The 13,999-nt window shown below is 38.1% G+C and overlaps 3 protein-coding genes across 3 annotated transcripts; 2 read left to right on the forward strand and 1 right to left on the reverse strand.

Moving 5' to 3' along the window:
* LOC109831959 (glutathione S-transferase T3-like) lies at window positions 2,860–4,117 on the forward strand. Its single transcript, XM_020399456.1, has 2 exons — window positions 2,860–3,392; window positions 3,480–4,117. Exons 1-2 carry the CDS (start codon window positions 2,940–2,942, stop codon window positions 3,960–3,962), a joined length of 936 nt encoding a protein of 311 aa, XP_020255045.1. The 5' UTR covers window positions 2,860–2,939; the 3' UTR covers window positions 3,963–4,117.
* LOC109829998 lies at window positions 4,172–5,212 on the reverse strand. The gene has a single exon (XM_020397130.1). The coding sequence runs from the start codon at window positions 5,210–5,212 to the stop codon at window positions 4,172–4,174; it is 1,041 nt and encodes a 346-aa protein (XP_020252719.1).
* Window positions 9,541–13,999, forward strand: LOC109830006 (calcium-dependent protein kinase 15-like). The gene is made up of 8 exons (XM_020397144.1): window positions 9,541–9,826; window positions 11,280–11,423; window positions 11,511–11,663; window positions 12,306–12,421; window positions 12,506–12,673; window positions 13,023–13,150; window positions 13,259–13,358; window positions 13,898–13,999. The coding sequence occupies exons 1-8, from the start codon at window positions 9,595–9,597 to the stop codon at window positions 13,997–13,999; spliced, it is 1,143 nt and encodes a 380-aa protein (XP_020252733.1). The 5' UTR covers window positions 9,541–9,594.

Below are 13,999 nucleotides of genomic sequence, written 5' to 3' on the forward strand. Positions count from 1 at the left end.
GTAATGAGAACTGAATCCACATCATTAGCCTGGATGGCTAGGTGTCTGAATTTTTTATATTTAATTTGTTCGGTCTCTACGAGTTTTTTCTTTAATCATGTGTGTGTGCTTCTAAATTGAATTAAACAACTTTCTTTGAGTTGTTGCTCTTTTTTATTTTTATAGATATGAGCATACAAATGGCTTATGCCACTGACTTATAGCATATAGATTATTGAAAATTAGATAAGCTGAGCTGGAGCTTTTTCTTCAAATAGTTTAAAACTTAATGGTTGATTTTTAATTCAAAATTTAAGATTTAAACTTACATAGTTTAACCATCAAAGATTTTTTCAGCCGTCAAAGTCATCTTATGTTGACGTTATATTATATTTTTTTTAAAAGTTTTGGTGACATATAAGATATTCACATATTGATTTAATTTAAAACAATCTCACACTTAAACCTCAACCTTGTCATGCTTATATTAGAATTTCAACTTAATTAAAAATATACATTTGGTTTTAAAATATTCATAAAATAATCCTCATGATTATTGCTAGAATAATCTTAAGAACACGCTAAAAATTCAATATAGTTATTAGAAAAAAAACAGATAAAACAGGGAGAATTTGACAAAAAAAATTTGGATAATTTTTGTAAATAATTTATTTATTTTTGTGGTTCAGAAATAATATTTTTATGATTTGGAAAGTTTTTAATTTTATAGATCTTTACATGTTACATGTTTTCTTCTAGTGTCTTGTATTTTATTTGCTCCAGTAAAGTCAAAATTGACTTTGCTCTGGTAAAAAGAATGGAGTTGTTTAAACTCTCACATAAATTATTCACCAACACGCACGGCCCAATGCCAATTTGAGTAAAAACGAGTCATCGTCCAGTGGTGGAATAGGATAGCCCTATCACTTGTGGGCCTCATTACCCTTTATAGGGGTACGTCATTTATCTTGGACATCCATATTTTTAAATTCTTCCAATGTTGTGGGCCCTGGCAGCACCCCACAGGAGATCTTTGAACGTCACTAAGGGGCTGTTTGGTTGGTTTCCTAAAAACCAAGAAAAGGAAATCGGTACAAGGAAATCAATAAAATAATATTTTTATCCATTTCCATCCCTAAAACTCACCACAACATCTAATAAAATATTATTTTTATCCTCCAACTCATCTCATTTCATCTCCTTTCTTACCTTTAAAAATAAACCAAACACAAGAAATGTGTCACATCATCCAACTCATCACATCTCATTTTATCTCATTTTTAAAAATCACAAACATCATCCAATAATATTGTGACAACTCATCTCATCTCATTAAACATTCCTTTCCATCCATTTCCTCAAAAAAAAACAAGAAATCAATTTCCTTAAGTACGTGTCACATCATCCAATAATATACCTCCAACTCATCTCATTTCATCTATTTTCTTATTTTTAAAAACGAACCAAACACAAACAACCTCAAAACACCATCCAATAATATACCTCCAATTCATTTCCTTATTTTTTTAACCAACCAAACAACCTCAAAACAAGTTTTTTTTAAAAAATCACTTTGATTTCCTTAAGTATGTGTCACATCATCCAATAATATACCTCCAACTCATCTTATCTCATCTATTTTCTTATTTTTAAAAATGAACCAAACACAAACAACCTCAAAACATCATCCAATAATATACCTCCAATTCATTTCCTTATTTTTTTAACCAACCAAACAACCTCAAAACAAGTTTTTTTAAAAAACCACTCACATCATCCAATAATAAGGTGACAACTCATCTCATCTCATCTCCTATTCTATAATTTCCTTCTTTTTTAAGCCAACCAAACAACTTCAAAACCATTATAATAGGAAATAGGTTTCCTATTTTTTGATTTCCAGGTTTTTTTTGGCCAAACGAACAGGCCTTCCCGTATGTGCTTTACACAAAACCTGACGTCAGATCTTGGAAATTTCTCAAATAGTACAGACTAAAGGCCTTACGAATAAATAACAAGACAAACTACTAAGACAAATAAAAACATTGGTATCAAAGGTCGGTTAATTTCACAACCACCCCCCACTAATTTTTTTTGGAGATTGGGGAGCTCACATAACCTCCTTAAGAGCAGGTCCAGCAAGCTCCGAACTCAGCTCTGAAGGCTGACGTGGCGATGGTTGTTGCCAATCCCCCACATTGGTATCAAAGGTCGGTTAATTTCACAACCACCCCCCACTAATTTTTTTTGGAGATTGGGGAGCTCACATAACCTCCTTAAGAGCAGGTCCAGCAAGCTCCGAACTCAGCTCTGAAGGCTGACGTGGCGATGGTCAAATCAGGAATCAGTCCGAAGAGGAATTGGGGTTGGGGACCAGACCTTGATGTCGTCGTTGCCGAAGAGGAACGCGAGGCGAAGAGGAGGTCGTGGTCGTCGTGGCCGAAGGGTTTGGAGTTTGGGGTTTGGGGTTGGAGATTGGGGAGCCAGACCTTGTGGCCGTCGTAGCCGAAGAGAACCGCGAGGCGAAGAGGAGGTTGTGGACGTCGTGGCTTTGGGGTTTGGGGTTTGGGGTTGAAGGTGACGGGAGAGGAGAGAGAGATTGGGGATTTTGAGATTGGGGGTTTGGGGTTGAAGATGACGGGTTGAAGATGACGGATTTTGAGTTGGGGTTTGGGGTCTGTTGCTTTGAGTGAGAAAAGAAAAAAATATAATAACGTTGAGTGAAAGATTTTTATCCGTTGAGTGAAAGATTTTTATCCGTTGAGTTGAATTGAACAGTTAAAAAGTTAACGTTGAGTGAAAGATTTTTATCCGTTGAGATGAAAAAACTGGCATGAACAGTAAAAAATTCTTCTATAAATTCTCAATTCACTCCACAAAGATTTCCACACAACTCTCAATTCTCAATTCTCAATTCTCTCATAAAAAACTCTATAGTTTCCTATCAAATTACAAATCTCATGGATCCCTCCCAAAACTTTTATTCAGAACTCCTTACCGGTGAAGGATCGACCTTATACCCGTCGTTCTATACAGAAGGCGTAGAAGAAGGTCACCCTATTGAGTTCTCGCAATCGGCAACACAACAAGTGTCATCCCAAGAAACACCGACCACAAAGAAGAAGAAGGCTTACACGCGGTCCGAAAATTGGACTGTCCACGAGGATAAGCTTCTTGTGTCTGCTTGGCTGAACACGAGCCAAGACGCCATCCAAGGTACGGGGCAACACAAAGATAAGTTTTGGCACCGAGCTAACGACTATTTTATCCTATACTCCACCGATCCAACGAGCCGCACGCCAAACCAAATGATGCATCGTTGGTCAACGATTCAACTGTCCGTCAACAAGTTCTGCGGGTGCGTTGCTCAGATTGAAGGAAGACAAAGATCTGGTACGGGAATTATTGACCAGGTAAATATTTAATTATGTTTGATTATTTTTGCTCAGATTCAATATGTTTAATTATGTTTGATTATTCTAAAATTAACTCTTGTGTAGACTGCAGAAGTAAAAGAATTATACCAATCTCTTTATGGTAAACCATTCGTGTTTGACCATTGCTGGGTTGAGTTGCGTCATCATCAAAAGTGGATCCAACAAATGGAATCTTACAATAAGATTCGATCACAGCCGAGAAGAATCGCTACCTCTGATTCCTCACCAAACAATTCCATGCCAACGACCCCCATCGGGTTGAACATTGACTCGGATGATGTGGTAGTAAGGCCTGAAGGGAGGAAAGCGGCAAAGCTCAAGAGGAAACAAAATGTGGAAAGCTCTGGATCCGCTACGTCCATCATGGGAGAGGCTTTCGCGTGGATGAAGCAAAACGCCAATCAAAAAATAGAGCTAAAACAGAAGAAACAAGATGACGATATCATGAAGATGGATCTCTCAACACTCAATTCAGTTCAACGACAATACTTTGAAATGCGTCAGGCAGAGATATTGGAGAGGTGGATGTCTAAGGGTTCTTCCTAATTATCATATATTATCTTGTATTAGATTTATGATTGTACTCGCATCGCATCCTAATTAGTTCTTCCTAATTATCTTGTATTAGATTTATGATTCTACTTGAAGTTGAAAATTTTGGCATTTAATGAAAACAACTACTTCATTGAAAAGAAAATTGGCGTAGTACAACAACTCGAACTTCTTTGCTGAAATTACATTAGACATAAAGAAATTTAATCCTCGTCGATGGATCCCTTGAGCTGCCACAGATGCTCGATCAAATCATTCTTTAGTGATTTGTTTGTTTGCGTGTTCCTGATCCGATGATGATTTTGGATGAACTCAGTTAGAGGCACCGTCTGCACATGAGAAGGTTCAACGACTGGTATCGAATCATTAAAGTCGAAGTTGTTGTCCAATTGACAATCTCGTTCATCTTCAACGATCATGTTATGCATTATGATGCAAGCTGTCATGATGTCTTTCAGCACACTAGGTTGCCAGAAACGTCCTGGTCCACGAACAATCGCAAATCGAGCTTGCAACACGCCAAAAGCTCGCTCAACATCTTTTCTTGCGCTCTCTTGTTGTTGAGCAAAGTATTTATGCTTGTTTCCTCGCGGTGCTGGAATAGTCTTCACTAATGTGGACCACTCTGGGTAAATCCCGTCGGCGAGATAGTATCCCATATTGTACTCGTGGCCATTAACAGTATAGTTGCACGGTGAAGCTCTTCCCTCCGCAAGTTGTGCGAAAACCGGTGAACGATGTAGCACATTGAGGTCATTGTGAGACCCCGGCAGTCCAAAGAAGGCATGCCATATCCAAAGATCTTTGCTAGCTACGGCCTCCAAAATAATTGTAGGTTCATGAAAATGCCCAGTATACATACCTTGCCAGGCGGTTGGACAGTTCTTCCATACCCAGTGCATGCAGTCAATGCTCCCAAGCATACCAGGAAAACCTCGTTGTGAACCCTCCTCGAGCAGGCGTGCAACGTCTTCATTAGTCGGTGAACGAAGGTATTCCTCCCCAAAGATGTTGATAATCGATCGAACGAACCTCTTCACGCTCTCAAGCGACATACTTTTACCGATCCGAACGTAGTCGTCAACGGCGTCAGCTGATGCTCCATATGCGAGCATCCGCATAGCTGCAGTAATCTTTTGAAGACTAGATAGTCCTAACTGTCCAGCACCATCCCTCTTTTGGACGAAATACTTGTCATGTTCGACGACTGCGTCGTGGATTCGAAGGAATAACGAACGCCTCATTCTGAACCTTTGACGAAAATAATAAAGAGGATAGGTTGGTGCGTCAGCAAAATAATCTTGGAATAACCGATTGTGGCCTTCCAGTCGGTTTCGATGGAGCACGATACGTCGTTTGTGTTGAACTGAAGTTGAACATTTCTCTTGTTCTTCTTCCTCAACAACAGCAGCTCCCATAAGAAAGAACGTCTTCTAGATGAGCTAGACATTTTGTTCTGGGAGACGATGAGTTGAGGTGAGAAGGCATTGAATTTTATAGGAATTAGTCGGTTGACGGTCAAAGTTTGCGATAACTCGAAGTTCGTGCCCAACCTCGAAGACCGCGAGCTACCTCGAAGACCGTGTGCGTTCCCTCGAAGACCGCGAGTTAACTCGAAGACCGTGTGCGTTACCTCGAAGACCGTGTGCGTACCCTTGAAAGCCGCAGGTTACCTCGAAGACCGTGTGCGCTCCCTCGAAGACCGTATCCAACGGTTAGAAATAAAATACAAGAGGTTTAAATATAATTAAAAGTAATGGGTAAAATATCAAAATAGAAGAGGGGTTTTTTTGATATTGTTGGAGTTCCTAACTAGGAGCTTGTTGGAGCTCCATAAAATAAGGAGATGCTCCCAAGGCCTATTTTTATAATTTTTTATACCAAAATGCTTGAGAGCTCTTGAGAGCTTGATGACTAGGACTCCTAACTGGGAGATTGCTGGACTTGCTCTAACGTTGTTCTCATATGCCCTCCCTTGATTTTGCGAGACAACCCAAAGTTGAGATGGTTATTTGAGATAAATAAAATTCAGGGAGTTAGTGTGAAACATACCCAAAGTTCAAGGGACTTGTGTGAAATTAACCGATTAAAGAAAATGGAAACTATAGGAAATTATTATATAACATGTGGTTGTCCTTACACTGCCTTTTGCTTCTCGGACGTAAAGGTATATGAATAATTACTCAAGGAACCATCCCCAGTTGTCTCTATCCTCACTCTCAACCTGCATAAACTAAGAGCCTGTTTGGATTTGTTGAGAGTAAAGGGAAGTTAAGAGAAACTAGGTGAGAGAATGGAAGGGAAGGGAAGGGAGTCCCTTCCCCTTGGTTACATCCCAATTTGATGGGTAACAAATTTTATACTATTAGGGGATGAACCAAAGAGAACTATGGTGAATAGCTTCACCTCCTAAATGTTCCCAAACAAGGTGAATGGAGGTGAATGGTTCCCCTAACTTCCCTTCACCCTACCTCCTAAATGTTCCCAAACAAGGTGAATGGAGGTGAATGGTTCCCCTAACTTCCCTTCACCCTTATTCTCCTCAATCCAAACAAGCAACAAGGTGAATGGAGGTGAATGGTTCCCCTAACTTCCCTTCACCCTTATTCTCCTCAATCCAAACAAGCTCTAAGAGAAATATGCAATCATTTGCATCTATCCCCGTATCTGCCAGCAATTGACCACCATACCTTCCCTTCAAAAAGCAGCCATCTAGACTAATCAATGGCCTTCAATCTTTACATAATTCTTTGCATGCTTTGAGACAAACATAAATTCTCTTCAAAGAAAGATTATCTATGTTGTGCGTCGTCGTGCGGAAGCGTGCTCGCAAACCAAACGAGTCGGCGAGCAACGAGAGAATAACCAAAACCAAACACGAGTGCAATTCACAAAATAACGGCCAAAATCACACAAACATAGAGGTTTACGTGGTTCGTCAATTGCCTACGTCCACGGAGAGAGGATGAAGAGATTTTCACTATATGGAGGAGAAATACAACGGGTTACAACTCACACAAAACTCACACAAACTCACAAAATAACCCTAACCAAAAATCCCAACTCCCTCACAATATCTCCCTCTCAAAGTGCTCAAAACAATGCTAGTTCTCTGGTTAAGAAACCCTAAAAACGTGCGTTTCTATTTATAACAAAACACAATCCAAAACATGGTGGGAATCAGAAAAAGCGTCTGCCACACCCGGGTATGACACGTACCAACCCCCTGATAACAGGGCAGATTCTGCCACACCCGGGTGTGGCACGCACCACACCTGTGGCCTGCTGAATTTTATTGTTTTTCAACACTTTAGACAATTGGATCGCCGTTTTCTACAATCTAGATACAATGTGCATGTGCTCCCTGCATTTCTTGAAAGTATCTCATGGTAGTAGCTACATATTAAGCTTTTTATATTGCTCCTTCTCTCTACCCTCAATAATTAATATGCCTCTCCAACCTCCTAGTCCACTGAGCTTTGTCCCTGGTAATTTCAGTATATACCTATCCTGCCCCCACCTTTTGAATGAAATGGTCAACATCCCACTCAGAATTTACCTTAAAATCCTCTGAACAGCACTTTGCAAAAGGAACTTAGCTTATAATAGCAGCTTTGATTAATTTTGTGACACCCGAGCAAGATGAGCGCGACTTGACATCTTTTAATTTGGATTGATTGTTGTTACAGCTGCTCTATTCTTTTGTGAAGCCCAAACTCGAAATTTGCAATATTTCTCATCAGTACACGTGCAGCCTCCACCCTAACCAAGTCATTGTGATTAATTTTAGTATTTGGGAATAACAATGATTTTGACTATTTTCTTTATTATTAGAAATGCTAACTCTTAATCCTTATAAATAAGAGTATTAGTAAACCCCTCATTTTGAGGGGTTAACTCATTTAAATCCCTCTACAGGTGTTAGCTTAACCTTTCTATATATTTTATGTTTGGCAAACTATGGAGGTTTAACTCACTATAACCCTTGTATACATTTTTTGTGTTTGGCGGGTTAAGAAGGTGTTAAGTCTCCTTAACCCTCCACTTAACCATTTACCAAACAGTAGCTAAGCAATTCAATTGGTGATTAACGGAGCCGAAACAAAACCAATCGCCGGAGACTAATAGTCTCGCATCGTCTGTTGAAATAAACACTAACAGCTTATCTCAGTTTTCTCCCTAAATAAACGGCATCATTTTTCTTGAACTCCACTTAATTGCATGATAATAGTCTCGCATCGTCTGTTGAAATAAACACTAACAGCTTATCCGTCATTTCACTTAACGGTAAATGTTAGGAGCGATTAGTCATACAATTAGTAATTACTTATATGACCGGTAATCCAAGCAATTAAAATTTAGGTGTGAACATTCAACTAATAAGGGATAAATACATTGACTAGTAATCCAATTACACCCAAAATAATATTAAAAAAAAATCCTCATTGATCACGTTCCTTCATGTTCATTGCAAGCCTTTTTTTAGTCCTTGGTGTCATACTTGCGTATTTATCGCGAAGTTTACTTAATAAGTAACGTGAAACTCGCGCCTACAATTTTTTCCAATATTTAAGGACTTTGCAAAGTGACTAATCCCACGACTGCTGATCTGTCAACCACTGCTCAGCCACTCTTCCTCACTTTTAATCCGTCACTGTCCTAACATTCCGTTCCGCATGGAAAAACACCCGCATAAAAACTCCGCTACAGGAACGAATGCTGTCACGATTTAATAAGAAAACTTACAACTTAAAGATCTTTTGATTGTAAAAATTGATCCCTGATCACTGCCTAGTATAAAATAAATTTAATTAACCCCCCTACTTATATAATATTATGTTTCGAGATCCTTTGCTTACATTCTTAATCTATCCAAGTTTAAAAATTATCTATTTTTCATGTCCTATTATGCACATATATTTAATTAAGGGGTTTTCCCTCCTATAAAACATCTTTATAAAATTAGGATAAGTATATGAAAACAACATTTTATTTGTAATTTATACAACCTTAAGATTAGATTTTAGTTACAATTAAACATCTCCCACTCAATTTTTTTAAAAAAAATTCAAATCCAAAGTAAGTGAGTTGTGTCCAATAAGACCTAGATACTAAAAAAAGAGTCGCGTACATTGAAGGTGAGTATTTTTTTTAAAATAATTGGAAAAACAACCCTTTATTTAATGTATAGAATTTCTGGCAAATGTCTACGTACTTTGACACACTAACATACCCCCCTATGCGGACATCCCTATACATTTTCTCCTCCTCCACCAACTCCACTTCCCTTGCCATCGACTCCACACTCCCAAATCAAAACAAAACCCAACAAGACCATCAAAAATACCAATTCAAAGTCCCTCAAAAAAACAATTTAATAATAAAATTTTTATAAAAAAAACAGCGAAGCGAAACCGACGCCCACTCCGGTTTAGGACAAAAGCAAAAAAGCTCAATGGGCAACTCTGAGTCCCCCATGGCCACAGAATCCCAGCCCCAAAACCCTAACCCTAACCCCAAACCCCAATTGCCCTCTCGCCCCCCCGCCACCCACGGCCGCGTCCTCAACCGCCCCCTCGTGGAGCTTAGGGCGGCGTACGAGGACCGGAGCGCGGTGCACTTGGTGATGGAGGCCTGCGAGGGGGGAGAGCTCTTCGAGAGGATCATCGAGAGGAAGTTCTACTCGGAGAAGAGGGCGGCGGGGATTTGTAGGGAGATTGTGACGGTGGTTAGGGACTGTCATTGCTTGGGGGTGATGCATCGGGATCTGAAGCCGGAGAATTTCTTGTTCCTGAGCAAGGAGGAGGATTCGCCGTTGAAGGCGACGGACTTCGGGCTGTCCACTTTCTTTAAGCCTGGTAAATTTTGGTTTTTTTTTTTTGGTGGTACTTAGTAGCATAATTATGGTAATTTCAAGTAATTATTTTTTCTACTGACTTGGTTATGGCAGAGAAAAGTTAGAGAAGTTTGTGTTTTGCTTAATTCAGAAATGAGCGTAAGAGAAAATTAAAGACTGGCATTAGAGCTATGCATTGACAGTTTATTGTTGATTTCTTTTTCAGGTAGGCCCTCTCTAAATTTACCCGTGTATTAGTCTGAAGCTCATAATATCAGCCTAGTAATTCAGTCTTTAACCCCAAATAAAATTTATATAAAATATAGGTTGTTTATGTATATACCTCTGAAATTAACAGTATTTGAAAGTTTACCTGAAGTCTAGTGGTGTGTTTGGGAGTTTACTAAGGGAAGGGAAGGAAAGGTAAACAACGGGAAGGGAAGGGAAGGGAAGGGAAGAGAATTGTAATATATTGTTTGGGAGTTGAGTAAGGTGAATGAAGGTGAAAGGAAGTAAATATATGTAAATTTACATAAATGACTTTATACTAATAACACATCAGCCCTTTTATTTGTTTTGATGGGGGTAAGAATGTCATTACACCCCTTTACCCTCCTTTACCCTCTTCTACCGCCCAAATCGGGGGGGAAAGAAAACCAAGCAATTTTACCCTCCTTTCCCCTTCTTTCCTCCTCTTTACCCTCCTTAAAAAAACTCCCAAACAAGGTGAAAGCCTCATTTCTCTTCCCCTCCCCCTCTCTACCCTCCATCCAAACAGGGCATAGATATCTGTTAATTTACTCCCCCAATTCTACCATACCAATTTAAATATATCCCCCAAATTTAACTTTGTCGATTATGGAATGGTGGATGGGGGAATTTCAGCTAAACGTCTAACATAAATTATGATATCTCATATCTTGGGAATATCCCTTAAGGTATTCTTGGACTTGGAGGGTATTTTAATTTAAGTTGGCAGAACTTGGGGCTAAGTTAGCAAATATCTATATTTCCAGTCAATATGCAAATACGACTAGTTTGATGGTATACACTTCAAAAATAACTACAAAAAAAATGATAACATCTTCGTTGCCCAAAAAGGAATTAAAAAATAACTGTTCCCAACAAACTATTCTAGTTAAGAAGTTCAAATATGAGATATTTCTAATCACACATCGCTCTTGAGATAAAAGATGTATACTCATAATGTTGTGTCAATAGCACCAATATAATCAGATCCGATATGCTGCTTTATTACCGTTTTCTTTTACATTGTTATCTTTTTGTTGTAGATCATGGTTCCTTATTTTCGTTATGTACCTGTTAAGGAAAAATATCTCAATTGATAGCTCTTACATCACAATCTTCCTCATAACCTTGAGTTGCTGAGTATTGCAGTTTGTTTTTTCCTCCTCTTTTTTGTTCCTACATAGAAAGTTGCGGTTGTGATGACAATACAACTTTGTCTGATACAGGAGATTTATTTAAAGAGCTTGTGGGTAGCGCATATTATGTAGCACCTGAAGTATTGCGACGACTATATGGTCCTGAGGCTGATATTTGGAGTGCTGGAGTGATACTTTACATCCTTCTGACTGGTGTACCTCCATTCTGGGCAGGTGTTTGTTATCATCAAATCCCCAATACTGATTTTTTTTAATAAAGCTTTGTAGTGTCAATTTAGATCCTAATTTTCATCTCTGCAGATAACGAGAAGGGCATATTTGAGGCTATATTACGTGGTAATATCGATTACACATCTGATCCTTGGCCCTCAATATCAAGCAGCGCAAAAGATTTAGTTAATAAAATGCTGCAGGCAGATCCAACAAAACGTCTTTCTGCTGTTGAAATCTTGAGTAAGATCATAAGCTTAGGCTTATGCCGCTTATCTCATACTCATTTCCTACATTTTATTTACTTATTGTCAGTATGCATAATTGTACATAGTTGTTTGTCATGCTTATTTTTCTAGAATTTGTCGAGTTTTCACCATCATTTCATGATATACAACTCTGTGGTGAGAGCTCTCATGGGAAGTTTTGATATATTAAAACTGTCTATCTGGTGTCGTGAATCAAGCCTCTAAGTTGGTAGCAAATTTGCCAAAAGAAACAATGCGTAGTAGACGGTTTGCTACACTGGAATATAGTGGCAGGTGCAGAAAACCTCATTGGTTATGATATCCGAGTATTTCAGTTGACCAAGGGGCAAAGCCCTTATAAGTCCTCTCAAGCCAAGAAATTATCTTGACATATGAGTCGGACAAAGTTTTCAGTGAAAATTTATCATGTTTGAACAGAACATAAGGAAAAAGGTCCGACAAAAACATATTTCGCATTGGTAACCTTTATTGATATACTTCTTACAGGAGTGGATGTTAATGATAAACGTGGAAATGACTTCCATTTAACTAAATCTTTAGAGTATGTTCATATGTATGGCTTTAATCATCTTCAAAGAAATCTCTTCATTTAGTTTAACAATTAAAATTTTTACAGAACATCCATGGATTAGGGAAGATGGGGATGCATCTGATGAGCCGATGGACATCACAGTTATAGGAAGAATGAGAAAGTTCAGAGCGATGAACAAGCTTAAGAAAGTAGCCTTGAAGGTGACTGATACTCATCCATTCATTCTTATTTATCTTCTATCTGGTATTCTTTTTCCTTAATTATTATAAACTATACGCTTTCAGGTGATTGCAGAGAATCTTTCAGAAGAAGAAATCATTGGTTTAAAAGAGATGTTCAAATCTATGGATACTGATGGCAACGGCACAATAACCTTTGACGAACTGAAAGCTGGTCTGTACAAATGGGGTACCAAGCTTTCTGATTCTGAAGTGAGGCAGTTGCTGGAGTCGGTATGACATCTAGAGACTTCCTTACATCGAGTTGGAATTCCATTTCTTCTTTGTGTGTGCATCCTGCTACAATCTTCTTAAAAGTTACGCAACATCAAGTTCATAGGAAACTTGATGCATCTAACAGTGATTCCATTGTGGATGAAATATAGTTCTTGTCAAAGGACTTTAAAGGCCAAGATTCAAGTAGAATCTACTCTTACCTTACAAAGTTTGCAGTTGTTGATTTTACCTAGTTATGTTAGGAATTCAGAAGTAGGAATTCAGAAGTTGTTTATGATTCTGTTTATTTTCCTATTGTGTTTGGTTACTGGTGAGTAAATGCCGTAGTGGCATGACTTTCTTGCAGGCTGATGTGGATGGCAATGGCACCATTGATTATATTGAATTTATAACAGCAACAATGCATATGAACAGAATGGAAAGAGAGGATCGTTTATATAAGGCATTTTTGTATTTCGACAAGGATAACAGCGGGTAAATTTCCTTCTTTTCTTTTTTTTTTCCATGTACTTCATTATTTTGTTTAAATTCTTATATGGTATACTGAATTGCTAAATATTTATCATTTGTTCTTGTGCGTAGGTATGTCACAATGGATGAACTGAAACAAGTTCTGGAACAATATAATATGAGGGATGAACAAAAGATAAAGGAGATAATTTCAGAAGTTGATGTTGATCATGTAAGCTTTATTTACTTCAATAAACAATTCTTTTTCTGATTTACTAGCAGGAATTGCAACTACCTAAAAAACTCCTGTTATTGCTAGTCAATCTTGAATTACTAGTTGTTTAGGAAATGCTAGAATGGTTGTACTGCTAGAATATTTGTATTTGTGAATTTGCGTGTGACCTTGCCTCAAACTAAATCATCAGACATATTGCTTATAATCTCAAACTCTAGTAAAATGGTAGTTTGCACGTTATTCTTCCTCAAGTTGTTTAAACTTTTGAAAGTTTATCACAAGAGCATTGTTTTTTAAATGCTAAGGTTAAGTTTTAAGATCTATGATATTTCATCAGTGTCATATGCCTATCACCATAATCATTATTTTTGTATGTGTTGCGAACAATGTCTTAATGGGGAATAAAAAGGTGGACATAGTTAGGTGTTTGAGGTTTGTTATCCTAAAAAAGAAAGAATACGGAATCAATTACATAAAATTTTCAACTTCACCTGCATCTCTCTGCTCTATATGTAATTATATGTTCTTTTTTTCAGGATGGAAAAATTAACTATGACGAGTTTGTAGCCATGATGAGAAAAAACAACCAAGAGACACAGATGGTTCTCAACCAGACAATTGAAGAACACTTACGCTAG

This window comes from Asparagus officinalis, chromosome 1 (genome assembly GCF_001876935.1).
Source record: "Asparagus officinalis chromosome 1, Aspof.V1, whole genome shotgun sequence".
NCBI lineage: Eukaryota > Viridiplantae > Streptophyta > Magnoliopsida > Asparagales > Asparagaceae > Asparagus > Asparagus officinalis.